At 48.1% G+C, this 27660-nt stretch overlaps 1 protein-coding gene across 1 annotated transcript in view; it reads right to left on the bottom strand.

The window, feature by feature from the left end:
• CLSTN2 (calsyntenin 2) overlaps positions 1-27660 on the bottom strand; it is a 347351-nt gene that overhangs the window by 21948 nt on the left and 297743 nt on the right. The window contains exon 9 of the mRNA XM_054708150.1: positions 9536-9698. Coding sequence (XP_054564125.1) covers positions 9536-9698 — 163 coding nt within the window. The remainder of the gene's footprint in view (positions 1-9535; positions 9699-27660) is intronic.

Here is a 27660-nt window from a genome sequence, read left to right as displayed (position 1 = left end):
TTATCAGCGATGCAGCTCCAGGAAATCAATTCAATTAGCATTTTGCAATAGGAGGCCAGCATAAAATTTGAAATATATTTGCACTCAGGGGTTGTTGTGATGCAGGACTTTAAAATATAATGGATACACTGAAAATCTCTTTCTTTTTACTATCTAGCCCAGAGTGTCTGCAGATACCACATGACTCCTCTGTTAATATTTAGATATAAACATGCTCATGAATTATCTTAAGAAAAAAAACACACAAAAACCTGATTTCTAACACAAAGGACCTTCGCCAAATCTTTGGGAACACGATGCTGGATTCCTGAGGCTAGATCTGCACACATTTAAAGCGTTTGCTGTATGCCTGCCCTTCTGTTAGATTCCGTTAATTGTAAGATGTGGACCATGCTCTCCAGGGGCTTACATTGAGTTGGGAGAATAAAGTGTAGAAACTGTGAAAATATAAAAGAGCAAATTGCCAATACAATAGATGGTCCAAGGCTGAGCATGATTAATTTTCAAAAAAGTGATGTAGATAATGTGGCCAACAGATCACAGGGGGGGAAAATAATAGCCATCATTTATGAGGTCCTAAAACATGGTGAGTTCCTTCATATGCTATTTTATTTAATCCTCAAGTGGTAAGATAGTGTGTCTGAGATCTGAGCCTCTATTCTTTTAACTCCTCCCCGCTCCCTCCCTCTCTGGCTTCTGCTGTTGCCACAGGGAGGGCTGTGACAGGGAGAAGAGCAGTTGGGGCTTTAAAGCTGAGGCTCTTCCCCAGTTTCATCTCCAGAAACCGAAACTCTTAAGAGGGTGGGGAGGATCTGGGTCTGGATCAACATTTGGGGGAAAATAGAGGAAGAAACTTTGGATTCCCCCAGACAAGGAACTGATTCCCCAGGCAGGGGTGTGTGGGGGAGGTTAGGCAACAGAGATGCAGAGGGAGGGCACCTGAGCCTGTCACCTGGGCTGAGCGCTGGCAGGGGTGTGTGATGTTGGGAGGGGATGCTGGTCTGGGCATCTGGACGGATGAACAGATGGTCTTACAGAGAGAGCACGAGGAGCAGTGGAGATATGTCTGTGCCTCTAAGTAAGGCAAGGAGACCCCGAGAAAGCTGCCAGTCCTGAAGCTCCATTAGGGACTGAGGACCAGAGAAGTCCCTAATGGAAGTGCCCTCAACACCCGAACATCATATAAATCCCCCTGAAACCAGCTAGCACCCTAAGGGAACGGCAGGACCCTAAATCTGCGAAGGTTAAGTCTCCCTACTCGGATGGAACAGGGACTTGAAATGTGAAAAAAAAATTTTTTTTCCTTTGTGAATCCAGATTCTTCCCTGTTACACGTATAACTCCTTTGACAGGTGATGCTTTCAAAGTCAGGCTACTTGTCCAAGGCCACACAGCCAGGAACTAGTGAAGGCCAGGTTCAAATTCAGGCCTTTGACCTGCATGCCACACAATGGGATGTGGCCGGGAGGGCTCCGGCAGGATTTCTTGGAGGTGTCATAATGGGGCTGCTCCATAAGATGGGGACAGGCTGGGACTGACACCTGCCGGGAGAGAATGGCCAGTGATACTGGGCTCTGTGGACGATGAGTGAGTTCAGCAGCAACTCCCAATGACTTGTGCCAGGTCTGCTGGGAAGCATGCTTGTCTTGAAAAACGGCAGCCTTTGGCAAGTGATTGAACACAGCCAGCGTTCTTCGGAGCCAGAGTTTGCACTGGGAATGAGTCCCCCTCGGCTTTCTTTCCAGCGAGAGGTGGGGCCCACCCACTCTAAAAAGAGCTTTGGAGTCACGAATGTCCCCTTTCCTTTAGGTGTGAGTAAAAGATCAATGCGTACGAGCGTCCTGGGTCTCCTCCCTTTGCAGAGTGTGTGCCGGGGCCGCTGGCCTTTTCTTTCCTGCTGTCATTCCCATGGGCCGTTAGTCAGAGACCCCCGGAAGGGCTGGGGGCCACGCGCGCTCTCGCTCCGGTCGGATGCTGCTCTGCGCGCGGCGGCGTGGTGGGTTTGCCTCTCCGTGAACACAATTTCATGGGTGGCTGGGTATCAATTTTGAGCAATGCAAATGGTGAGACCATCTGAAATCTTGCTCTCTCTCATTTCCTCATTTCAGCGATAGAGACATCCACAGAAACGCAAAGGCCAAGTGAAGTGTGTAATAGACCCCTATAAGCTGCAGCTTCAACATTGTCCACACGACCCCAGGGGGTGGCAGTTGTAGGTCACAGGCGACTTGTGGAGACAGATGGTCTCCCATCCTGGCTGGCCAAGACACCTTCTCAGCAGGCCTTCCCAACCCTTCAGTGTTTACGTACCCATCTCTCTAACCTTTCCAGCAAACATTTATATAGCATGTTCTAAGTGCATAAAACACACAGCTCAGGAATGACCTCAAGAGTCAGCTCCCTGGGGACCTACATTCATGCAGGAATGAACGGAAGGGCCCTCGTTTGTCACCAGTGAATCTCCTTCATTCTCCAGATGAAGAACCGAGGAGCACGGTGGCAAGACGCCATTTTCAAAGACCCAGAGCAGGTAAAACTGCAGCAGCAGCGAGGATTCGGAATCCTCTTCTTCAGATGCCAAACTCCCCTTCCTACACTAAACCATGGGGCCCGGCAGGCCTGGGCCTACCTTCAGCCCTCAGCTTGACTTCCTATGATCGGTGGGAAAAATGCCCAGAAAGTTGGGGCAAACGATTCGACACCAGGTTCCAGAACCCTCTGCCTTCCTTCCTTGGCTGTGAAACACCATCTGGCTTCACATGACCCTAGAAGCAGAGGTGGGGTGGCAGCATAAGGGAGGGTGGGGGCTGTGGGGGCACAGACCTGGATGCCAATGCAGACTCTTTGGGGCCCTTACCAAGGGTCTAAGTCTCAGTTTTCCCATCAGCAAAATGGGAATTGTAATCACACCCACGCCGCCTGGTGGTTAAAGGAAAAGGTGCAAAGAGGTCAGCACAGAGCAGGAGCTCACAAGGGGCAGCTGGTTCAAGAGGCATAAAGAACCGAGGAACTCCTAGGCAGGGGGACACCAGGCGAGTCTCGCCATCTCTCTTTTCAGTGGCCGCTCTCTCTCCTTTTCCTCCCCACGGGTGTGTCATTCCGAGAAGCGAAAACGATACTGCTTTTACTCGAAGGCCCTCGCCAAATATTCTAATGACTATAATCTTCAAAATAAGATACAGTTAGAATTATAACCCAATTATACTGTGTTTCCAGGCATGAATCACTGAATTTTAAAGCTGATTTAATGCGTGTTCCCTTTAAACCAATGCACGCTCGTGTCAAATTAACTCCAGGGCCTAGAACGATCTTGCCTTGATTTTTAAATACAGACAATGCCAAGAGACACCCTGTTAATCATTCCTGTGTGCTGGACCATGAGCCATACACTCGTGTCAAAACAGCCTGGAAAATGGGCTGTGACGAAACAAACATTAATTAGGAACCTCCCCTAGGTCCTGGAGCAGGGGGAAAGGTGAAGAGAGGAGAGTCCGGGACAGCAGACGGTCCGTGCCTTCTGCAAACTCATGGCCTCATAGGGGATGGAGACCTGAATTAATAACTCCGGTGGGATGTTTTCCACAGCGTGATCCTGGGCCACCACGCCACAAAGGGCAGCTCCGCAGAGAGATAAGATGAAGGGATTTAGCTAAGCAATGTCAAACGGACTGCCTTATTGGTGGGCTTTGGAGAGCTTTTAATAAGCTCGCATGCACGGGGCCTCTCAAGCTCGACCCCGGCCTCCTTGTGGGAGGAGCCCCTGTGGCAGCGGAGCCGCGGAAAGCCGCCCGTGGGAAATGCCGCCTGAACGCGAGGCAGCCTGCGCCAGCACGTGCCTCCTTCTTGCAGAGCTCAGGCCCTGGGGATGTAGGATAATTTCAACACAGACTTTATTAAGACAATTTGCTCTACATTAGACCAAGCTGATTAAATAAAGGCATGTACTTCACGTGTCGGCACTCGTTTTAGTGTCTGGCGGAAAGGGACCTGGGAGTGCACATCAGACCTCAGGGACCACCTGCGGTTCCCATTCTCCCCGGCTCAGGATCACACGGTTACCATTACTGCAAGCCTCAGGGCTATTTCTGCCTTTCATCCCTTTTTGACCACTCCGGTTCTTTGCCTGGGCTCCTCCCAAATGCCACAACGGGGGTTCCGTGTGTGTCCTTAACAGGTTCCAATTTATAGAACCATCCCCTCTTCTACCTCCTGCTGCTTTACTCCTTAAGTAGGGGTGGGGCTCGGTAAGAACAGGAGCTAGGGTAGAGAGCCTTCCTTATCTGAAGCCAGGGGGATATCACGGTCAAGAGTGGGCAAAGCTAGACAGACACCCTAGGGATTCCAAGGCTCGGAATGCTGGAGGAGAGTCCCCAATGGAGGGGGGTGAGGTGGCCAGTAGGGACATCTGTGATGAGATCTACCAAGAATAGAGGAGGACCAGGCACAGACTCTAGGGATGCAGGGAGCTGGGCGGTGGCTTCTTGAGGGGGTGCCATGTTCCATCCTTTTGTTAACAGTACTCTGGCCCAGATGCTGTTACAATAGGTAAAACAGCTGCTCTGGCTGCGGTGTGGGGAGAGGTGCCCTGAAGTGTTGTCTGCGGGGGCATTTTCCCCAAACCCCAGGGGCTCCCTAAGGCCCTGGTCTGGCACAATCTGCAGCCTTCCTGGGTCACTCCCATGGCAGCTGGGTTAGAGGACCCGGGGGATTGGGCCCAGTTAATGGGTCCGGGGGTGAAGCAGATGTGAGGGTACAATTCTTATTATTCACGAGTAGAACCTGAATTTTTGTTGTTAGAAATGGATGAGTAGGAGATAGAAGGAAAGGGGCAAATTAATTAGTCTTTTAAATGATCTTCTCCCATGGCCTGACCCAGAAAGAGACAAGGAACCTGGTATTTGCTTAAAGGCAGCAGTTTCTGAGCCTGCACAGACCGAGTGTGGCCACGAGGGAGGGTCTGATTCTGTCCTGAGAACCCATGAAACCAGGCACAGAGGGGATGGGGAGGTGGTGTGCGTTGGCCACACCGAGAAAGAAGGACTCCTTTGTGACATGTGGCTCGCCCTGACCACAATTTTTCTACAATTAAGGTATGCTATGGGCTCTAGGCGGTGCTGGTGACATTTCTTTAAGTGTAAATGAACTTCCAAATCTTTTAATTACTAGAAAAATACCAATGAAAATGAAGGGCCACTGATGACTTTGGCTTTAAATTCACCAAACGAACACAGTAGGCTAATTGGGGCTGCAGAGCACTGCCCAGCAACAGCGCGAGAGCCAGTTCCCCGGAGCCCCCAACGAGCAGCTGCTACACAATAATTCCCAGCCCCATTGTTAAGCCCCAGTTGGACATTTCACAAATGGGAGCCGGTTCCCTTGCCAACCTCAAACGCACCTGGAAAACTCCCCTCAATTGCAGCCCCAATTGGAGGGCCACACCGAGGGCGTATGGTACGTAGCGACGTGGGCTCTGGCAGGTTTAGAAACATGCTGAGGTGAGGGCTACAGGGTAGGCCATTAACTTCACCGCACCATGTCCTATTGAAAGAGCTTTTGCTGTGTCCTTCCAAGACCAAATGTGGCTCCATGGAGGATATGAGCATTCATGCGAATCCCCGCTCCCTTAACAAGGCAGTGTGACATCCTATGGTCTGGTCTCAACTCTTTCCCAGCCTCTTCTCCACTCCTTCTGGTGCACGTACATTCTAGTGATAAGGTACCCTGAGCATGACTGCATCAAGTTTCCCTGCCATGTCACAGGCTGTTGCCTTCCTTAGCTCTCCAGCGAACTCCTATTCATCCTACAAAGCCCAATTTTAAAGAGTCAAAGGACTTTCTCTGATGCTGAAAATGTATTAACGGATTGTCATTCTTCTCTGGGAAGATAAGCAAATCTTCCCCAAGGCCCAAAATTTGCATGAGTAGATTCTTGCCTACACCACAAGCCCTATCTTCCAATACTTGTTTCCTGACTATTCTTGAGCCTCAGTGACCTTCTTTCTGACCTACAGATGGAGCTGGGAGGGCAGGTCTGTGTGTGAGGGTTTGTCCTGGGGAAGTCGATAAAAGTCAGTGCACGCAAGGAGCCCTGGGGAGGCTGGAATCACAGAAGGCATAGAGTATCAACGTGTCTGCCATGCTGAGTTTAAGTGCAAGGAGCAGAGAGCGGGTGGAGGAGGGGACCACAGATGTTTTCAAATTTTCCCTTTCATCTGACTCAAACATGCCAAGCGCACTGCGTGTGCCCCAAACCTAACTTACAACAACTGTGAATTAGGTATCATCCAAGTTTTAGGCATAAGACAATAAAAGCTCAGGGAAGTTAGGATTTCTGCTGAGTCCACACAGCTGACAAGTGGCAGGGCTGGGATCTGGATTTGACTCAAACTCAAAATTTTCTATTTCCAAAGCCTAAACTCACTTTTGTTCGTGGAGGGCCACGGAAGGGAGCATATGGCAGGGGCTTCGCAAAGGGCATGCCGAGCTCCTGTGGCTTTTTGGCTCCAGGGTTGTCAGATGTGTCAGAAGGTAAAGGGTTTATAGTGTTGGTGTCAGTGTACACCAGCTCCTGCATTTTCCTAAACACGTAATTACATCAACTTAATGATCAAGTAGCAACAGGGGCGGTGAGCCACAGTGAAAGGAGGACATGCTTTGAAGACATGGGGTCAGGCTGACTTCATGGGGTGACTTGGGGTGACCTGTCAGAGCCTCAGTTTCTTTATCTACGGCCATGACTAACACCACTATCTGATGTGACTACAGACATCCCATGTATGTAAAGAGTCTCCTTGCGGCACTGGCTCTTCAAGTATCTGCCAAGAAATGACATTAAGGACTTCCACTGACATTTAATTGGCCAAAGCAAGTCACATGACCACACCTAACTCCAACAAAGAGTGGTCCTAACATCTATCTGTGAAGAGGACAGAAATACTCAGTGAATACCCTAGTACTCATTCTTTCCCTCACATTCTTATAAAATAAACATATTCTTTGTTTTAATGTTTAAAAACATTTTTTTGCAGAACAGCTTTCAAATAAATTGTAATCAGATATGAGAGCTATTTCTGAAGTGACAATTCTATAATTAGATGTGGCCTAGGAAACTAGAGAAGGAAACACCTCACTGAGAATGGATTCCAGGGCCACAGACAACCCTCCTCACCCTAGTAGGGTAGAGGCCTGTAGAGCATTAGCCCAGAGGGATTTCAGAATTGCTATGGACCAAAGATTGCTGCATTTTCCAAATTCTTCCTCTTTCTTAGTGGAATTGTTTTTCAATTATTCTGTCTCATTTCACTGTTGCATAGTGTGTGTGTGTGTGTGTGTAGAGGGTAATGGTTATGGTTGTGAAAAAGAATTCTTTCTATTAGTGCATATCTAGATCAAGTGAAGCCACATCTATGCTGGGTATGGAACCTCCCATGTATCTCATCCTGATGAAGAGATCACCAGGAATCACTCAGAGAGCCTGGACACTGAGTTGGGAGCCAGTAACAGGTGGGACTTTGGGTTGTCTCATTTGGGGAAGGGTGGTAGGTATTTTTTTAATGTGGGAAGGACAATCAAACACATATCTGTTGACTAGGTGGACAGTCTGTGGTGCTCATTAATGCTGTTCATAAAATATTTTCGGTTTTTTCTTCCAGACACATTATAGATTTCACTTCCTTGTCCTTAGGTATGGCCATATGACTTGCTTTGGCCAATAACATGTGAGTAAAAGTGATTGGAGTCACTTGTAGGTGAAAACTTTAAGAGCTTGCACACCATTCATTGTGCTTTCTTTTTCTTCTTCCTCAGTATCCAGCAGTGTGCCTGCCCGATCTGCTTGGGATGCAGATGAAGTAAAAGCAGAGAAGAGCCTCCATTGATTTGCAATGAACGTGAAGCAAGAATTATTTGAAATAACTGAAAATTGGGGCTTGCTTGTCACTGCAGTACAACTTAGCCTACTTTTGAGTCCAAGAGATCATATTAATTCTTTATGAAATCACTTTTTATTTTGGTGGGATTGTTTTCCTACCCAGCAAGCGTGACACTAGACAGAAGTGGTTATAACTGGCCTTGTAGAATTGGGGGCAGGTTTCCAGTGCGGGTTGGGTGACAGGAATCCAGATGTGGTCTCTGAGGACCTTTAAGGAAAGTCATGGTAAGGTTCATGGTCAGGACATGAGTAGGACCTTCATATAGTATGGGAAGTATCCAGGCTATGCTCCAAAATATCCCCAGGCTGGCTGTGGTGCTGGGTAGGACACCGAGCCACTCCAGGGGGCCATCGCTGTAGCACAGCTGTGCTCAGTGACTAATGATTCCTGTGCAACCTCGGAGTCAGTGCCTTGCTATACTAATTAGTTTCATGGACTCTTGCCAGATGACAGTGTCTCTTTCCTGATATCCTAGGGAATTCTGACATACTGAGGAAACTCCCATCAAGTTCTATTGAAATGTTTAAGGAACTTTTTACTCTATGTGACATATGTCAGACATCAAGTAGGTGACCTCAGCTCAAAAACACATTTTCTTCCCTTGCCTCGTTCGTGCTTTATTTCCTTCCTGGGTTTTGTATTCCTGCTCCCAGAGATGCACTATATGCACTGATTCCATTGTTTCTTGCACGGATCTCTCCAGAACTCACTCTTTGTCCCAGAGGGGCCTAGTCTCCTCTAGGTCACCCTTTGGTTGGCTGGTCTTCTGAAGGCATATTCTTATATCATAGCCCACCTCTCCCTTTACTTCTCCATGGTTGAATGGTCAAAGTCACAAACCTTAGTAATTTTCACAGAATCCATCACCATGAGGTGGGTCATCTCAAAGGACTAATCTGCTTATGTGGGGAGTGTTTTCCTTCCCCTCTGCTCTCTCACTGGTACTTCAAAGCACCACAGCCCTTAAGGGAGAAAAACAGAGTCCAGTGGATCCGAGTGAGAGAAAGAAGGGTTACATGCCTGTTCTTTGGAGAGCTGCTTTTCCTGATTCCAAACAGAAGACTGGCCTGGGTTTGTGAGCTGGAGGAAAGGAAGTGAGAAGGGAGCAGAGAGCTTTGAACTTGAGAGTGGCCTCCCATGACCTCATGCCTGGGGGAAATTCATTGCCCACAGCCCTGCATGTTTGTGAGTCCCAAGAACAGAGGGCTGGGGGCTTGGGCAACTTGTGCGGCCAATGTGGTACTTTAGGGAGCCAACTGGCCATTTTGGTACAGGGTTCTGTATCCAACCTGTTCCTATTCATAGCCCCAGTCTGAAACTCGCTAAGGTTCCAGGACAATAAAAGGCATTAGCAACTCAGAGGCAACCATGGAACTGCTCACGATGATCTAAAATTAAAATCTGGCTTCAAGCTAAGTATTTTGTTATTACACAAGCTTAGTGTCTAGATGGATCCATATTTTTATAAGTCCTGTTTTCTTAGTAAGTGATAGTACATTTTCTTGGCCAATTCCGACACCATTTGCTTTTCCCCTTTTCTCTATCAGTACCCTTCATGGGCTGCACACAGATGGGCCAGGGAGAAGGACTTGAGTTAGGATTACCTTGCCAACATGCGCCGACCGTAAGTTGCATGGCTATGTGAGATGGATGAATGGGCCAATCGTTGGTCACCAGGTATGGTTCATATGTTGCTCCATCCATGTATAAGGTCACCACTGGAAACTCCACATTGATGACGTAGTAATGCCACTCTTTGTCACAAATCTAATGAAAAGAAAGAGAAGCAACACTTAAAATTGAATATGCAATGAAATAGTAAACAGGCTTTTATTCGAATTATCCAAAGTAGAGAAGGCATTTTTGGGTCAGCAATTTTTATTGCAAAGAACTCAATGAACATAGTGATTGATACACACTGAAGTTAATCAAGCTCACATCAAACAGGATGGGGCAAACCATGGGGTAGAAAAGTGCCTGAGAATCCAATCATCAGGCAAACATCTGAGTGTGGGCAGGTCACATAATTACCAGCTATACAGGCTGGCAAGCTCTCGGGGGACAGGTGGGGGTGTCAGCTTAAATTTGCTTTGTATACAATTTTTCTTACTAGAGAAAAATTAAATTGAAATTATTTTTCTAAGTTTGGGGGTAGAAGGAGCTATAAAAAGAAACATGCTAGATCAAAAGTAGAAATGAAGATGGAGAAGGGGATGAGAAAGGTAAAAAAAAAAAAGAAGAAAATGGATGAGGAAAGAATTAGGAGTTAAAAGGAGTAAGAGAAAAGGTAATGAACATGGGAAGAGGAAGAGGGACTAGACGCAGAAGAAAGGAACTCTCCAGTTCCTTTGTCTCTATATGAAGGCTTGCCTGGGGTACTGCTGTGACCTCATGCTCTGTTTGACTCAAGCACAATAAATTCTGAGAGAGACAGTCTTCCTTTAGAGGACTCAGCCTTGTCCCATCTTGGAGTACCTGGGGAGGCTTAGAAGGATCACAAATCGGTCCTCCCAGCCTGGACTTGGTCCCCCTGACCTCTAAGACTTGTGGTCTTAGGGCTGGGAACCAAAACTGAGCCCTAATCGATGGGTAGGAACTTTGGGGGCTAGGAGGGAGTCACAGTTCCTGACCTCAAGGAACTGAACTCCCACAGCATGCTCCAAAACGTTAAATCAAGATTGGGGTATTTTGGGGAAGGAAGATAGGAAGCATAAAAGGAAGAAAGGCCGAAGAACAATGCTCCCCTCCCTCAAATCCCCTGGGTGCCTGGGAAGTCACGTTAGCCTGTCTCTCCTCCACACTCCCTGTCCCTGTCATCCCTCGGCGCCCCACGGAGTCCAGCTCCGAAATGTCTCTCATCTGTATCCTCTTGTCTCCATGGCCCCTGCCGTCTGTGGCAGCGGAGACAGATGAGTTCCGCATGAAGGTGACCCCAAGGTGAGGGCATCAAAGCCCCCGCACACCCCACAATGGATTAAATGCGCTGTTTCTCATGAATAGATAACACCAACAGGGACGCTAAATGATCTTTTCCCTTTCATTTCGCAGGAAGAATTTTTCCTTAATGTTCTTTTTATATTGTCCTATCTCATGTCTCAGAAAATTGCTCCTTTTGAAGCCCATTAGGCTGATAAAGCCTGATGAATATTTTAGGGGTCCATGGAAGATAAGCAGAAGGGGCCCAGGCAGATTCTCCAAAGTCCTGTTCCGCTCCACTGGCTGTACAGCCCAGCGCCTGTTACCGCTCACTAGAGGCCCTGACGCAATTACACTCGCCTCCTGCTCCAGGCCTGAGCCCAGACGCTGGGCTGGGTGCAGAGCCCACAGGCTGGGCCTGCGTGACTGGGTGGGACTGCTCCAGCGTGCCGATGTGGCAAAAAGGAAGACCTGGAGACAGAGTCTGGGGGTGATGGGAGAGTGCGGAACTAGGAAGAGGAAGCATCCATCTGAGGAGGCCCAGTGCACCCTGGACTTGAGGTTTGCAATCAGCCAGGCAGCAGATTCCAGAACCTGGAATGTGGTTGACCCCCGGGGATGTCCTCCGAGGCATCAGGAAACCTCTGGTCAGGCTCAGAGTGCAGAGGGGCCCTGACCAGACCCCGTGCCCCTTGAGATGTAGGCAGAGCATGAGCATCAACCAGGCAGCCCCGGGGGCCGCCCCCATCCTGGCCACCGCCACCACCCTCCCGGGGACCCCCCTCTGGAGCATGACTGCCCTGTGGGACCCATGTGCCCGCTGCCCCTACAGCACTCCGTCTGCCCAGCTGGTAGGAGGACGGGCCTCTGACTCTCTTTCTTTCATAACCCTTATACCGTCTTTGTAGATAGTACAAAAAGTTCCCGGGAGAAGTGAGATAATTCCACAGCTCAGCAGCAGCGGCGCCCCTCTCAATAGTACAGTCTTCCCAGGCACCCGCCCCAGCTTTTCTGGAGTGTGAATCGCAGTCCCGGGGCTGCCTGCGTAAAACAGTGACCTTGTACACCCAGCCTCAGTTTTCTTGAATTTCCCATTTTATTAGCATATCCACGACTCCCAGCAGCCTCACCCTATACGCCTGCAATAACTTTCCCACCTTGCTGGAGTGGGTCTTTCTGTTTATGGCATTCCAGAAAACACCCCGCGAAACCGTAGCTGGGAAGGCTTGTTCGGATCACCTGCACAGACCATTTGGAAGTTGGCTGCTTTTACTTAACATCAGCATTAAAATGCCTTCACCAACTTCATTTTACATAGCTGTATAATATGGATATACTATAATCTACTTAAATATTCCCAATTATCCGGTATTCACATGCACCTGCAATTATAAATGACACTGTAATGAATTTCTTTGTGTATAAATATTTGTCTGCATTTCTGATTAAATCTACAGGAACGATTCCTGGAAGTGGAATTACTGGGTCAAAGGCTGGAGGTATTTTGTAGGCTCTTGATACATACTGTCAATTTTTTCTTTTTTCCTGCAAAGGGTTGTGCCTTAGACTCCTCTGCCCTCAGAGTGGTGCATGGTACCCTTACCACATTAGGCATTAAAAAATATAAGATCCTGGCGTTTGGATTGTCTGTGGGTCACAAAAGATGGCAAGAATGATAGTATCCAAGGTCAGAAGGGAAGGGCCTCTGGGAGTGGGGAGCAGCCTGAGCCGAGACTCGGAGGTGGGAATGATTAGAAACTTCCCCGTCAGCTTCTAATTGGGCATCCAAACAGGCCTTTAGCTCAGCCTAGGTTTATGCCTGCGGACTTCTCACGCCAAGTAATCTATGAAGGCAGCTAAAGGAAATGCCTAATTAGGGTTTCATAAACGTGGATCTACGATCAAGAAAAAAACCGTATTAACCCTCGGCTAGAACTGCAGGGACGAACCTCAGCTGAAAAATGATCGAGCCGGGGGGAGGCAGAAGTAAATGTGTCAAAGCATAGATCAACCGAGAAAGATGGGGAGCAGGCAGTGACCTTTCCTGGGGGAGAGAAGAACTTTAATTCTCAATTGGTTGTGACTCGCCGGAGAATGCAGCCGCACCAAGCATGTCCACCGTCCTCCCCTGGTGCCCAGAGCCTCCGCTGGACCAGAGACCCCCGCCCTGTGAACCCACAGGTGTGCTCCTGAGGGGGGTGGCTGCTTAGCTGGGAGTGAATCGGAGACCAGAGACCCAGGGACAGACGTGGAGGAATTGTACGGGCAATGTCAGAGGAGGTCTGAGTTGGGCGTAGGGAGTAGGCTGGCACTCCAGGGTGAGTCAGGGGCCAGGGAAGCCTCCGCGAGAGGGGAGAGCAGGCTGGGCGGCTGAGGGGTTGGCCCAAATGTCCTTTAAATGCCACATCCAAGTTCTGAGTTGGTCGCCGCCGTTCAAGGCGAGGTGCATTTATGTACCAACCCGTGTGTGCTAGGGAGTGCACTAGGGGCTGCACAGGACGCAGCGCTTGTCAGACGCGTGCTTTGCCTTCCAGGGCTTCTGTCTAATGGCATCAAGTACACAAAAGACTCCAAGGGAATGGGAACGGCGATGAGAGGGGCAGACAAGGTGTAAAGCACCGGGAGGTCCCAGGGAGGGGATAGAGGGCTTCTGCTGGGAGAAGGGGGTGTGGAGGGTGGATATGGAAGGACTGTTAAGATGCCACTCGGAACAGACAGCAAGCACAACATTCCAGGTGCAGAGAGCAGACACCTTTTACTCCCTGAATCACCCATCTCGCTTTTCTGCTGCCAAAGAAAGTACTAGGTTGGGGCATGTGGAGGCTCACTCATTCATTCGCTCCTGCAGGTATTTACTGAGTGTGCCTCCTGCTCTGTGAATGAAAGAAAGCACTTGCCTCTATGGAGCTCCCAGTCCCGTCACAGAATCGGCAAAACCCTTGTTGTGATTTGTGCCCGCATAGATTTTTCAAGGTCCCAGGTTAACCCTGTGGAGGAGGCGGTGTCTGATGGCACTGGCAGGGGGAAAGGGGTAAAGACACAGCTGGAAGGGGCCAGGCTGGCTTGGAAAGGTGAGGAGGGGGAGGTGAGGCTGCAGGGGTAGATCTGGGACTGAGCCCCAAGGATGTGGACTACTTGTATTCTGTAGGCAACAGGAGGTCTGGGCATTTCCGGGCCAGAGGAGGGGGATGGTCATCATAACAACAAGGAATCTTAGAACACACTTTTCCATTTTGAAGCAGCTTTTCAGATTCCTGATACTATTTAATCCTTGCTGCAATCTTATAAAGTAGGAGGGCCAGCTGTGTTTTAGGCACCTTTAGAAATAAAGGGAAGAAATGACATGGTTTCTCATCTCAAGGAATTGTAAGGAGTAGGTGTAATACACACCCCACTGTGTCTTTCCATTTCACACACAACCAGTGGCTCAGCTTCATACACTCACTTCACACACACACACACACACACACACACACACACACACACACACACCCCTCACAGCAGAGGCTGATCTCTTACACAATGAACCTGTATGTTGTTGTCCCTGAATGGCCCCACTTGATGCTCTACAGCAGGCGTCCTCAAACTACGGCCCGTGGGCCACATGCGGGTGTTTTTGCCATTTTGTTTTTTTACTTCAAAATAAGATTATGTGCGGTGTGCATAGGAATTTGTTCCTAGTTTTTTTTTAAACTATAGTCCGGCCCTCCAACGGTCTGAGGGACAGTGAACTGGCCCCCTGTTTAAAAAGTTTGAGGACCCCTGCTCTACAGGCTTTTCAAACTCACTGTGTCCAACACTGAGATGAACACCCTCTGTGCTCCAGCCTCAGCTGCTCCTCCTCCTGGATCCCCCTCAGCGAATGTTTCCGCATCTGGCCTGTCGTCCAAGCCAGAACACTGGGCATTGCTTGGGGCTCCCCGACTCTCTCTCTTCCTCCAGTTAATTTACTGCCAAGTTCTGATGATGCTTCTCTTGTCCATTCTCACCCTCCACCCTCCCTCCTACTCAGAACTTACAATACGTACCCGACAGAGGTAAGGTTGAGAAAGTGTGTCTGGGACAGGCTACTGCAAGGGGGAAAGCATTGGGTCAGGGAGAGGGGCCCGCTGTAGCAGGGGAACGGTCAGAAAGCTGTGGTGTGAGTGCGGGTGGAACAGAGCGAGCAGCCTGCTCGTGACCAGCTGCCATGGGCTGGAGGGTGACAGAATGAGATGGGCAGGGCAGCAGAGGAGGGGCCAGAGGGGGACCGTGCAGGCCAGGCCTGTGGGTAATGGGCTGGTGTCACACCTACTTTAGCGATTTCTGGGGAATCGTGTTCTGGACTTTGGGAAACTAATTGGACCTTCCTAATTCTTGGTCCCTTCACCTGTAAAGTGAGGGTACCATTCGTATATATGTTATAGGCTGACTGTGTCAGTCAAGCTAAACTAAACCATACCCAATACTTAGCACATATTTTCAACCTAAGCAGGTAGGGAAACCCCTCTCTTTTTCCAAATACATTGAGATGCTGGATAAAATGTAACAACAATAAAACAAAATAAAACAAAAATAAGAGAGCTGGGAAGAGAAATCCTTAGATATAAAAGCAAACGAAAGAAAAAAAGCCAAAGTTGCATCTGAGAGTTGAAACAGTGGCCGCTTGAGGGGCTGCGGCCCACACTATTCAGTCCTGGTTTCCTGCCATGGGAATGAGGAATGGAGACTCGGGTCCTCTGTGCAAGAAAAGCCGGTGGGCTGGGGGCGGGGGGAGGGTGGGGCAGTTACGTCTGCACAAAGCCCTCAGCTGAAAGGGACTGTCTCAAGCCCAGTCCTGGGACGACCACCGCCACCCACCTAGGAACGCAGGAAGTAAGCCGGCCAACCAGTCTGGAACGTGTGTCCATGCACTGGGTCCAAAGGTACCAGCCCACGTGGTGTGGAAATCCGGAACGCAGAAATAACTTAAAAATGTGCCCATGAGGTCTGTAGGGACCCCAGCAAAAACCTACTCAAAACCTCTCCCTAAAAAGAAAACCAAATAAATAAACAAATAAACAAACAAATAAACCCTGGAGAGGTCCCCACAACCCAGGGTCTGAGCAGGACAATTCCTGTTGGAGATGAGCTCCGAGTGAAAACTTACAGAACAAAGAGGAAAGGACTGCGTGCATGAGAATAAACAGACAAAACAAGTGATCACACTCACACTCCAGGAACCACAGAGGCTGGAGCAATTTGAAAGGGTGTAGGAGAAGGCAGGTTTGAAAACGCACCAAATAAAAATTCCAGAAATAAAAGAGAGTTGTTGAACTAGATCTATAGCTTAAACATAAACTAGAAAGCCGAAAACAGAATCAGGGAACTGGAAGATAGAGGAGATCGTAGCAAAATGAGCAACTTGATAAAGCAGTTAGGAGCTCTGGATTCTTTGGCTGATGGAAGGACATCCCAGCGGACACCCTGTCAGATGTGTGAGGTGGAGGTGAGCTGGGGGGAGGGCTGGGCTCCGGAGGACTTTGTGTGCCCGCTAAGGAGTAGGTAACTATTTTATTGCCTTGCGTTCGAGAAAGCCATTTTTTACTTCCACAGCCCCATCGTGTGTGAAATGTAGATGACAGTGGACACCTAGAGCTACGTAAGCCCCTGGCCCCCAGGAGACACGTGAAGGGTGGGCCCAAACTGAACTTTGTTTCCGGAAATGCAGAGCTGCTGAACCAGGAGGGTTGAAACCAGGCGAATCTTGTTCTCACAGCAGACTAGCAAGGCCGTTTGGCCTCAGGCCACTATCCTGGAACGTTAGAAGGATGAGGTTTTGGTGAATGCCAAGATCAACTTCATGCCAAAGCAAAGATGCCAATCTTATTTGCAAATCTATTTAAGATCTTCCCAGGAGGTGGCCGGCACTTCCGAGCTGGCAGGGAGAAGCGCAGTGTGTTTTCAGCGGAAGGCGGTTATGACAGCTCAGAAAGCACCCGCCGGGCCTCCTGTCAGAGAGCGATGGCTGACCCCGCGCGGCGGAGCGGGAGGCAGGAAAGGTAGGCTGTGTCACAGAGACCAGCCCATTTGTAACTGGGTTGAGCAACATTTGGGCAAAGCCCCAGAACAATCCTGGAAAGCTGTCCTTGAAATCTGTGCCGTTTGTACAAGAATCGCTAGCACCTGGGATTTACACTCACCCATGGGGAGGGAAACACACCTGGATCATAGGCACATGCTGCTACCCTGGCACCAGGCTATGGCTTTTGCCTATGTGATCAGCTTACTGGACCAGTTGTGGGTTATTCGTTCCCACCACTTGCCTTTAAACAATGTCAACCAGCTCTTCCATCTCCACCCTGGGAAGACTGTTCAACTTCCAGCTCTTACTGATGGTCATGTATACACTGAGTGGCCAGATTATTATGCGTTCAGAGATCATAATAATCTGGCCACTCAGTGTATATTGAAAAATGCACTTCCATTAGCCTCTCATTCAAGTGCAAGCTTCTCTTGCTCAGCCCGGGGCTGATCTGCAACGTCTGCAAAGCCCCAGGAGGTAGGTTGATGGGGTTGACATGGTGTCAGAGGTTAGGACAGGAAGTTGCTCTCAGTGAAGTGGGGTTGTGCTCAGTCTCCCTGGGGAGGGAGAGGACCAGGACCAGCCAGGGGAGATGAGGCCCCCCCACTTGGGAAAGTGTTGTCTTCAGACCCAGTCACGCTTCTTTCCCAAATGGAGTTTTGTTAAACATTTCCTGCACCATGTACCATGAACGAAAGTGTCCAGGGTCAACCTGTGTTGATAAAGCTCACTTAACAGAGTTAAACAGATTCCTATTAGCTAGACTCCTCGGAGTAGCTGCTCTTGAAATATGGTTTTTGAGCTAGGAAGATTCTTCATCTGTAAAGCAGTTAGACTACCTATGTTGCAGGAAGATTTATTTATTCAATGGATATTTACTGGTAGCAATTATAGGTCAGGAATTATTGTAGGGGTTGAGTATAAAAAGTGAGCAAAAACACATGCAGTTCCTTCTGTAAGGGAATAGACATAAAACAAAACAAAACACCTCACATAACTAAATGCAATGTTATATCCAAAAGAAAGACTACGAAGGGTAGGAACGTATGAGCCTATCATTGGGAGATGTGACCTTCTTCTGGAGTCAGGAAGTGTTGGCGAAGGAAAGGAGGCAGGGGAACGGGCCAGTGGGGGCAAGAACATTCGAGGCGGAGGAACTGTACAGGCAATGGCCTGTGGCTGGAGAGCTTGTGAGATGTTGGGCAGAGGATCTGGCAGAGTAGGTGCCTTAAGTGTACAATAGCATAATGTCCAAAAATGTACATACCTTATTAAAAATACCTTGTTGCTAAAAAATGCTAACCATCATCTGATCTTTCAGGAAGTCTTTTTTTTTTTTTTGCTGCTGGTAGGTCTTACTTTAATGTTGATGGCTGCTGACTAATCAGGGTGGTAATTGAAGAATGGGGTGGCTGTGGAAATTTCTTAAAATGAGATGACAATGAGGTTTGCTGCATTGATTGACTCTTCCTTTCATGAACAACTTCTCTGTGCACATGATGTTGTTTGATGGCATTTTATCCACAGTAGAGCTTCTTTTGAAATTGGGGTCAGTCTTCTCAAATCCTGCCATTGCTCTGTCAACTAAGTTAATGTAATATTCCAAAGTCTTTGCTGTCATTTCAACAATCTTCAGAGCATTGTCCTCAGGAGTAGATCCCATCTCAAAAAACCACTTTCTTTGCTCATCCATAAGAAGCGATTCCCCTTCCAGTAAAGTTTTACCCTGAGATTGCAGCAATTCAGTCACATCTCCAGGCTCCACTTCTAATTCTAGTTCTCTTGCTATTTCCAGCACATCTGCAGTTATTTCCTCCACTGAAGTCTTGAACTCCCCAAAGTCATCTATAAAGGTTGGAATCAACTTCTTCCAAAATCCTGTTAATGCTGATATTTTGACCTCTTCCATTGAATCATGAATGTTCTTGAATGGTGAATCATTTCCAAAAGGTTTTCAATGTACTTTGATCCATCAGAGGAATCACCACCTATGGCAGCTATAGCCTTCGAAATGTAGTTCTTAAATAATATGGCTTGAAAGTAAAAAATTATTCCTTGATCCATGGGCTACAGAATAGCTCTTGTGTTATTGGGTAAGAAAACAACATTAATCTCACTGTACTAGTACATCTCCATCAGAGCTCTTGGATGACCAGGTGCATTGTTGATGAGCAGTAATATTTTGAAAGGGATCTTGTTTTCTGAGCAGTATGTCTCAACAGTGGGCTTAAAATATTCAGTGAACCATATTGTAAACAGATGCGCTGTCATCCAGGCTTTGTTGTTCCATTTATAGAGCATAGCAGTGTACATCTGACATGATTCTTAAGGGTCCTAGGATTTTCAGAGTAATAAATGAGCACTGGCTTCAACTTTAAAGTCACCAGTTGCATTAGTCCCTGTCAAGAGAGTCAACCTGTCCTTTGAAGCCAGACATTTACTTCTCCTCTCTAACAATGAAAGCCCTAGCATCTTCTCCCAATATAACAGTGTTTCATCTACATTGAAAATCTTTTGTTTAGTGTCACTATGTTCCTTAATTAACTTAGTTAGATCTTCTGGATAATTTGCTGCAGCTTCCACATCAGCACTTGCTGCTTCACCTTGCACTTCTATGTTATGGAGACGGCTTTTTTCCTTAAATGTCACAAACCAACTTCTGCTAGCTTCAGACGTTTCTTCTGCAGCTTCCTCACCTCTCTCAACCTTCATAGAATTAAAGAGAGTCTGGCTGAAGGGAATGTTGTGGCGGGTTTGATCTTCTTTTCCGAGCACTGAAACTTTCTCCATGTCAGCAATAAGGCTATTACACGTTCTTATCATTAGTGTGTTCCTGGAGTAGTACTTCCAATTTCCTTCAATAACTTTGCCTTTGCATTCACAACCTGGCTAACTGGTACAAAAGGCCTAGCTTTTGGTCTGTCTTGGCTCTTGACATGCTTTCCTCACTAAGCGTTATCATTACTAGCTTTTAAATGAGAAACATGCAACTCTTGTTTTCACTTGAACACTTAGAGGCCATTGTAGGGTTATTAATCGGCCTAGTTTCAATGCTGTTGTGTTTCAGGAAATAGGGAGGCCCAAGGAGAGGGAGAGGGATGGGGCAAAGGCTGCTCAGTGGAGCAGTCAGAACACATACTGCATTTACCAATTAAGTTTGCCATCCTATCTAGGCATGGTTTGTGGCCCCCAAAACAATTATAATAGTAACATCAAAGATCAATGATCACAGATCATCTTACAAACATAGTAATAATGAAAAAGTTGGAAATACTGCGAGAATTACCAAAATGTGACACAGAGACATGACGTAAGCAAATGCTATTGGAAGAATGGATAGACTTGCTTGATGCAGGGTTGCCAAAAATGTTCAATTGTAAAAAAAAAAAAAAAAAAAGAAAAAGAAAAAGAAAAAGAAAGCAATATCTGCAAAGTGCAATAAAGAGAAGCACAAAAACGTTAGGCAAACCTGTAAGCAATATTAAAACTCATTAAGATACTGTACTTCGTTTTTCTTACTGAGCCTTTGCAATCCATTGTGTATGTTACCCTTACAGCGCATCTCAGTCCGGACTTGCCACATTTCAAGTGCTCGATAGACACACATGGCCAGTGGCTCTCCCATTGGCCAGGCCAGTCCTTGACTCTGGGATCCATGAGGGCAAAGACCACGTCTGTACCTTCAGGTGTGCAGTCGGTTCTTGGTGGATGCTGATGGCATGAATAAACAGCAGCCATGCTCTGCAAAGACCCCCGAAGCCACTTTCTCTGTTACTTGGCACACAGCCTTTCAGCTACAATGGGGATCAAATCCTGGGTACCAAGTGCCAAATGACCATTCTGAAGAAAAGGGGACCCGATATAAACCTTCACCACCCACCTCTCTTTCTTCACACGTCCCTCTTCTGCTGCTGTTTGGGCCTCTGGGTCCTTGAAGCACTTCCCCAGCCTGCCGGGCCCAGAGAGCAGCGGGGACTTGCTCAAGGTGAGACAGCTGATGAGTGGCAGGGCTGGAGCCCAGAACTCCTGTTTCCTATCCTTAGGCCCGGGCTTTTGAAAGTTATCTCTTGGCAAAGATAAGAATAAATCATAGGCCCTCGGAAGAGGACCTCAGTATATTAAGCAAATAGCTTACTGAGATGTAGTTAACTATTCAGTAATGTATTTGAAGAAAATTAATTTTTCATTCTGTCACTCAGAATATTAAGGCTGGCTCTCCATAAATACACAGTCTGACTTCTCCTTGCAAGTTAAAAAAAAAAAAAGAATCTCAGTGGATATCTTTAGAGAAACATAATTATAATTTAGTTGACATATCTCCTATCTTGATGCTGGTAAATAAACCTCCTCTGAATAATTCAAATAACAAATTCTGCCCCCTTTGGAAATTGAGCTGATTTTGAATGGAACTGGTTAAGTGTTTCCATCTCCAAAGACATAGCATGTGCCAGCCAGCAAGTGCATCCTGCGTTTCAAATCTCACAAGGACCCCCTCAGGGGTTGGCTCCTCAAACCAGCCACCACCTGGCTGGTTGGCCTGGCCTTCAGCCACACGTCCGCCTGGCGTGTGTCTGTCAGCTCCCCGGAGGAGCAGCTGTGCGATTCCATCGGAGCTGATGGAGCTGCACAGACCCTCCTCCACACGGCTTCCCGCACTGATCTTGCTCTGGTGGAATCTGGAGTGCTGACTGTAACTAAAGGCTGTCAGTGGGCATCACATCACTGCTCCCGGAAAGATCCAATGTGGCTTCTTGTGGATCACCTGTTCCTCCTGCCGAGCGATTTCTGTGGGGACGCCGGCGATTTGCATTTCACAGGGGCCTCCAGGGAAGGCCCCGTGAACAGGTTGCCTCGGCTTGGAATTCTACAGCAGAGAAATCGGGTATTCTCCTTGAATGACAAGTCAGTCCATTAAGTCTGGGAGAATTTGTAGAAGTCTTTAGGGAACAGTGGCAGTTTAAAACCCATTATAACATCCAAGATCTTAAGACCAGGCTGTTGTGGATATTTGCCAAGTGGAGTTTTCAAACCTGGGTTTTAGTCTCATACAAAGCTTTGGGAACAATCTGAAATCTGGCAATAACCCTCCCCCCACTATGCCAGCACCAACCTTCCTTGCTTTGGAGAGAAGGTGCGGGTAGTCCGACCAGCTCTATGCCCAGATTAATCACTCACTGTGGACTGTCTGAGTGCTGATTAGGTACAAAACATGTGCTGGTTCCAAGTTCAGTCTGATTGCAGACGTCAAAAAATACAAATGGCCCTCCACATTCACCGAGATAAGTGGCACTCATTCATCCTGCCTTCATCCAAGCTACGCTATTCAGGGACCAGGTTTCACAAAGCCTTCGAGCAATGCCGAGAACGCCCAAGTCCATGCCTCCGTGTTGGTCTCTGTATTCGTCTGCTAGGACTGCTACAACCAACTACCACCCATAGGGTGGCTGAAAGCAACAGGAACTTATTGTTCTGCGAGTTCTGTAGGCGAGGAGTCCGAAATCAAGGTATTGGCAGGGTGGCCTCCAGAAGATGAAAGGACAAGGAAACCGATTTTCCCACAGAACCTTTAGGAGGAGCACAGCCCTTCTGACACCTGGATGTCAGCTCTCTGAGCCCATTTTAGACTTCTGACCTCCAAACTGTAAGATATGAAATTTGTGTTGTTTGAAGCTCTAAGTCTGTGGTAAATTGTAACTGTTCCCCCAAAGACACTGCTTTCCTCACTGTTGTGTGTGTGTGTGTGTGTGTGTGTGTGTGTGTGTGTGTGGTAGGCTCCATTCTTATACCCCACTTCTGTTCTGCTCTCCCCTCCTCCTACTTCTCCCACCCTGTCAGCCCTCCAAGGCCAGCTCCCACCACTTCATTCCCCACACTGCTCCTGTTAACAGGCGGGAGAGGGCCTTGTCTCCCTTGGTTGTTGCTGGGGGTAGGGTTCTTGCGATATTCTGAAAAAAGGAATTTTCTGAGACTCACACGGGAGAACAAGTGAGTTGTATGTGCATGTAATTAAACCCCTAAATTTCCGAAGTCCCGGTTCCCTTAGTCCAGTCATAGAAAACGTGTAGCTGGGGCTTCAGGTAGAGCTAAAATTAGAGCCAGTGCCCAGAGCTTCCTTTCCATGTTGGAGCTGGGTCCAATACAGCATCAGACTAGCTTAGCTTGTATTTCCCATTGCAGTCCATTGCATATGGGGGTCCACATGGCTGTGGGCCACATGGGCAAATGCAAGAGAACCAAGATAACACACCCCAAGCAACAAGAGCAACAGGAGAAAGTTCCTTTGTTTAGGGGATTATATGTTCCTGAATTCTGGTGCATGTGCAGTGGCCACGCCAATTCTGGCCAACCACCTTTGTTCCAGGTTTGATTGGCAGGCAAGTACCTTCCTTAGTCCCCCAACTTTACTGGGCTTGCATCTATCTTCCCTATGTGGTTCCCTGGGGAGTGCAAAATTTCAGCTTCCTGGTGAAGGTGCCCAAATGACATGCCTATACTGTCTGGTCTTCCCGCTTTTCTCGTTTCCTATCTATAGTAATAAAAGCGTAATATGCTAATTAGACCGGACATCATTCCGGATGTGATTACGGATGTCCTTCCGGAATAAAGCCGGGGCACAGTGCCAGCAGCCAGGAGAAGGAAGGCCTACTCTTGCACGTTCGTGCATTGGGCCTCTAGTTATTAATAACTAGCTAATCACAATGGTATCACTCCCACCCCCAATCCCCAAATCCTTTGCTGATGCCAAGCACAACACAGCTGGAGACCTACCGAATCTTCCCAAAGCCAAGGTTCCCCATGAACTAAATGCATTTAATTCGGGGCTCATTTTCCTGAAATGCCCACAGAGCCCCTCTGCATGGAAAGGGTGCATTGTGATGTGGAGAGCTTAGCTGCTATCTTTTGTTCACACCTTATGCAAACAGGGACCTCTCAGCCTGTCTGGGGTGTGTTCCATTGCTACAAGGCTTTCCACTCAGAGTATGGAATTCGCTGGCCTTGGACCCAGGCATGGTTAAGCCTGAAAGATGTGCTCTTCAAATTCTCTGAAATATCTCCCCAGGGAAAGGCCGTCTTAGGAGAAGGTTCCTGTTTCATCAACTGTAGTCAACAACGCCGTGAGTACTGCCCACTCTCACTTGGTTTGTGCCACTCACTGGACAAAGAACTTTGCATGCATTGCCTTATTTAGTTCTCCCAATGACTCTTGGATGTAGTACTATTATTTTCCCCATTTTACAGATAAACTGAGGCTCAGCGAGTTTAGGTAACTTGCCCAAGGTCACACAGTGAGTTTGTGTCTAGAGCCCTTCTGGAAAGCCTTGCTGCTCAAAGTGTTAGCCCCAATCAGCAGCTTTAATATCTGCCAGCAGCATTAGCATCACCTGGGAACATTAGAAGCTGGAATCTCAGACCCCGCCCCTCCTTCCAGATCAGAATCTGCATTCTAACAAGATCTGTAGGCAATTTGTATGCACATTAATGTTTGCGAACCTCTTCCCTAAACCATTATGTGGTACTATCACTCAAGAAGAAAAAACCCAACAACCATCATTCATTGGATGTGAATTGGAATAGCTTGTCTGGTAGAGATTCCTGCAGGGCAAGTGGAAGTAGGCTGTGTGGGAGGCTGGAGGGCTTTAGGAGAGGGGATGAGGCCTCCAGAAGCATTCCACGTAATCCCTAAGCATTTAGCTGCCAGGGGAGTCCCTCCTCCCTGTACTTCAGGCCAAACAGGGGAGGGCTGCTCATACAGCTTTGCTGGAGGACTGATGTTGGGTGTCTTCCCTATTTGGTAGCCTTGGAAGCTGATGCCCTGCAAAGGGCATTTGAATGATCTTACAAACATCCCTGTCTGGACTGGATCTTCAAACCCTTAGTTTATGGAGGAAACCAGCTAGGAAGTTCTCAGGAGAGAGAGGGAGGGAGGAAGGAAGAAAGGAAGGAAGGAAGGAAGGAAGGAAGGAAGGAAGGAAGGAAGGAAGGAAGGAAGGAAGGAAGGAGATTAGAAGGGAGGGAGGGAAAGGGAGAAGAGAGAGAGCATGAGCAAGCAAAAGCAAAGTGGGTGAAAGGATTGATCGATTTGGGGAGGTGCCTTCTGCACCAGATAAGTTAAGTGAAGAAATGGCTCTCTCAGCAGCCAGCCTCACTCCATTAAGTAGCATCAGAGGGTCCCCCCTTCACCTCAGTACTCAACTAGAAGCGAGAGGAGCAAGACTGGCACTCACTATCATCACTGCCTTTAAACCCATTAATTTAGATCTTATTTATTCATCCCCACCTCATTCCTCATCAAATTTAGGATTAATTTGTATTAATAACAGATCCTTAATAACCATCATTAGTGACAATATTATCCCCCTTTTTCCTCAGAGCCCCTAGAGGATGAATGGGTAAATATTACATGCATTCTACAAAAGAAGCAAGGCCATTTTTACCCCAGCCCTCCCCTCGATGAAATCCGGTGCATTTCAACAGTGGTTTTAGGTATCTGTACCAAGAATGGCAAGGGGTAGAGCTTTAGGCACCTGGCAGGCTAATCAGAGATACCCAGTGAGAAGTACTCAGAGGTGGAGGGATTATACCACCCATGACACGGCGGCAATTCTGCCAATGAGCAGAGCTGCCCTGCACAGAGCCCAGCTTCTCTGTCTCCAAATGCTGCCCCCGCTCCCCAGGCCAGAGGGGCAGCTCAGCACCAAAGTGGGTCTTTGTTTCCGAGGTTGCAGTCTCAGGCCCTCAGCGCAGAGAAAGAAAGAAAGAAAGAAAGAAAAGCATGCCCAAGCCCAAGGCATCCTCCCTCCCAGGTGCTTGGCTGACCATTTAATTACCAGGTCCAATCAAACTAATCACACTGTGGGGACCTTGAAGACATTAGGCAATTAAAGGCCGCCTGGCTGCCGAGTCCCAGAAAGGTAGATTGTTTGAGCTGCAGTCTACTGATGGGGCTGTGAGCCACACACTGAAAAGGCAACCCTTGAGACCAAGGGATCTGGAAAAAGAGAGGCATCCGGAGAAAGCCCGCTCTCTAAGGGCTCAACATGGGGTGGATGGGGCCTCCATGCTTTTTCAGAGTCAGGGAGGAATAGGAATATTTTAAGGCAAAATCCATTACCATGGATTACATGACTGAGTCACAGCTGGCAAGAGCCGAGTTATGTGTGATTGAGAAAGGTAAACCAGCCAGGGAAGTGCTGGCATCTAGCAAATGCTCAATAAACAATTATTATGATATAATCTCCGTTATTTATTTGGGTGAGGGCAAAAAGAACTCATCCAGTGCCCACGATGCCAGACACAATCGCAGTGTTGGAGGTTCCAAGGACATGCTGTCCTTGCACATTTCCAAAGACAAATGTAATCAAGGCTGAGAAAACAAACACTTCAGCAAACAAAAGCCTTCGAGTTGGCATGACACGTGAGTTCAGGGCTGCCCTGTTGTGTGAAGAGAGGGGGTGACAACAGCTACTGGCTGTGTCGATTCATCTCAAGGGCCCACAAGAGCCACTCTTGGGGATAAAAGAGAAGGGGTCCCTTGATCGTATGACTCTTCGTGGAGAGACCAGGTTAGCATACAACAAGTAATTATTGCCTTTTATTTATACTCTGGCCCATCTACAACAGATGAAATGTGGTTTGTGAGGATAAAATCAATACACAACATAAAAAGAAGTCAGGAAAGAAAAGAAACCATGGAAAGGGAAATTAGGTGGAAAGTCTGTCAGACCCCTTTTTGGGGCAACTCGGATCTGGGCACCATCCCTTCAAGAGAGGAGATGGGGAGGGGCACGGCCATCATTGGGCCCAGCTGCCATGGTGGTAAACACCTCTGATGGGCACCTCAGCTGCTGCCCAGGGATGGACTTCCCAAAGGCATAGTCCCATAGCCCGACACTCCGCTGTCGGGGTCCCCCGTCATCTCTGAGGCACAAGGCACAGCAGGCGTCATGCCACCCAGACACCCAGGGGCATGGATGCTTCTGAAATACTGGCCAACGGGAGACAGGTGCCAGTGCACACATGCCGTTCCCCTTCCTTCTCTCCTCACAGACCACACAGTAGTTCATTATGAATAGTTCATCCCTGCGCTGGAAGAGCCGTCGGCTGAACTTGATCACAAGCCATGTCCAGCTTGATCACATACCTTTTTATGTATCTCCCTCATTCCCGGCCTCACTCCCTTTCCCTCACAATCACCTCCCCGGGCTTGCACACCTTACTGTAAAGGGCAAACTCATAAACGTCTGCCCCAGGCTTTGCTTTCTAGGGGCTCAGGCTAAAACAGGACGTGAAGGGGAAGTCTTGGAGTGAGCGCACGTGGTGTGTCCCATAAATACATGCTGAAAGGGTCCACACTGTTTCAGCAGAGGCTGCAGCCCGGGGTGCCCCGCTTTGGAGAAGCCCAGGATAAGTCGCACCGGCTCACCACGGCCACAGCAGGGAACGGAACCCTCTGTTGAACAGAAGTGGAGCTTTTTTCTTATACGGAGTCCAGACAGAAGTCTCTCTTGGGGGTTCTCAAAAGAAGACACTGTGTGATGCAGACACCACTGTCCTCAGCATCGCCCTTCATGAATCTAACAATGAGTTCGGGGGCTGGTTCTTATAATCCCCGCCAAAGTGAGCTGAAAGGTTAACGTCAAGGTGTGTTCCAGTAAGATCATGGAGCTCATGAGGCATCACAGTGCAGGGGTTGGCATCCAAGGCTTGGAAGTGGCAAGGGTTTAGCTATGATTTCCAGTTCTGCCACCCGCTATCTGTGTGACCTCAGGC

This window comes from Eptesicus fuscus, chromosome 18 (genome assembly GCF_027574615.1).
Source record: "Eptesicus fuscus isolate TK198812 chromosome 18, DD_ASM_mEF_20220401, whole genome shotgun sequence".
NCBI classification, from domain to species: Eukaryota; Metazoa; Chordata; class Mammalia; order Chiroptera; family Vespertilionidae; genus Eptesicus; species Eptesicus fuscus.
This window is presented reverse-complemented; position numbering and strand designations above follow the sequence as displayed.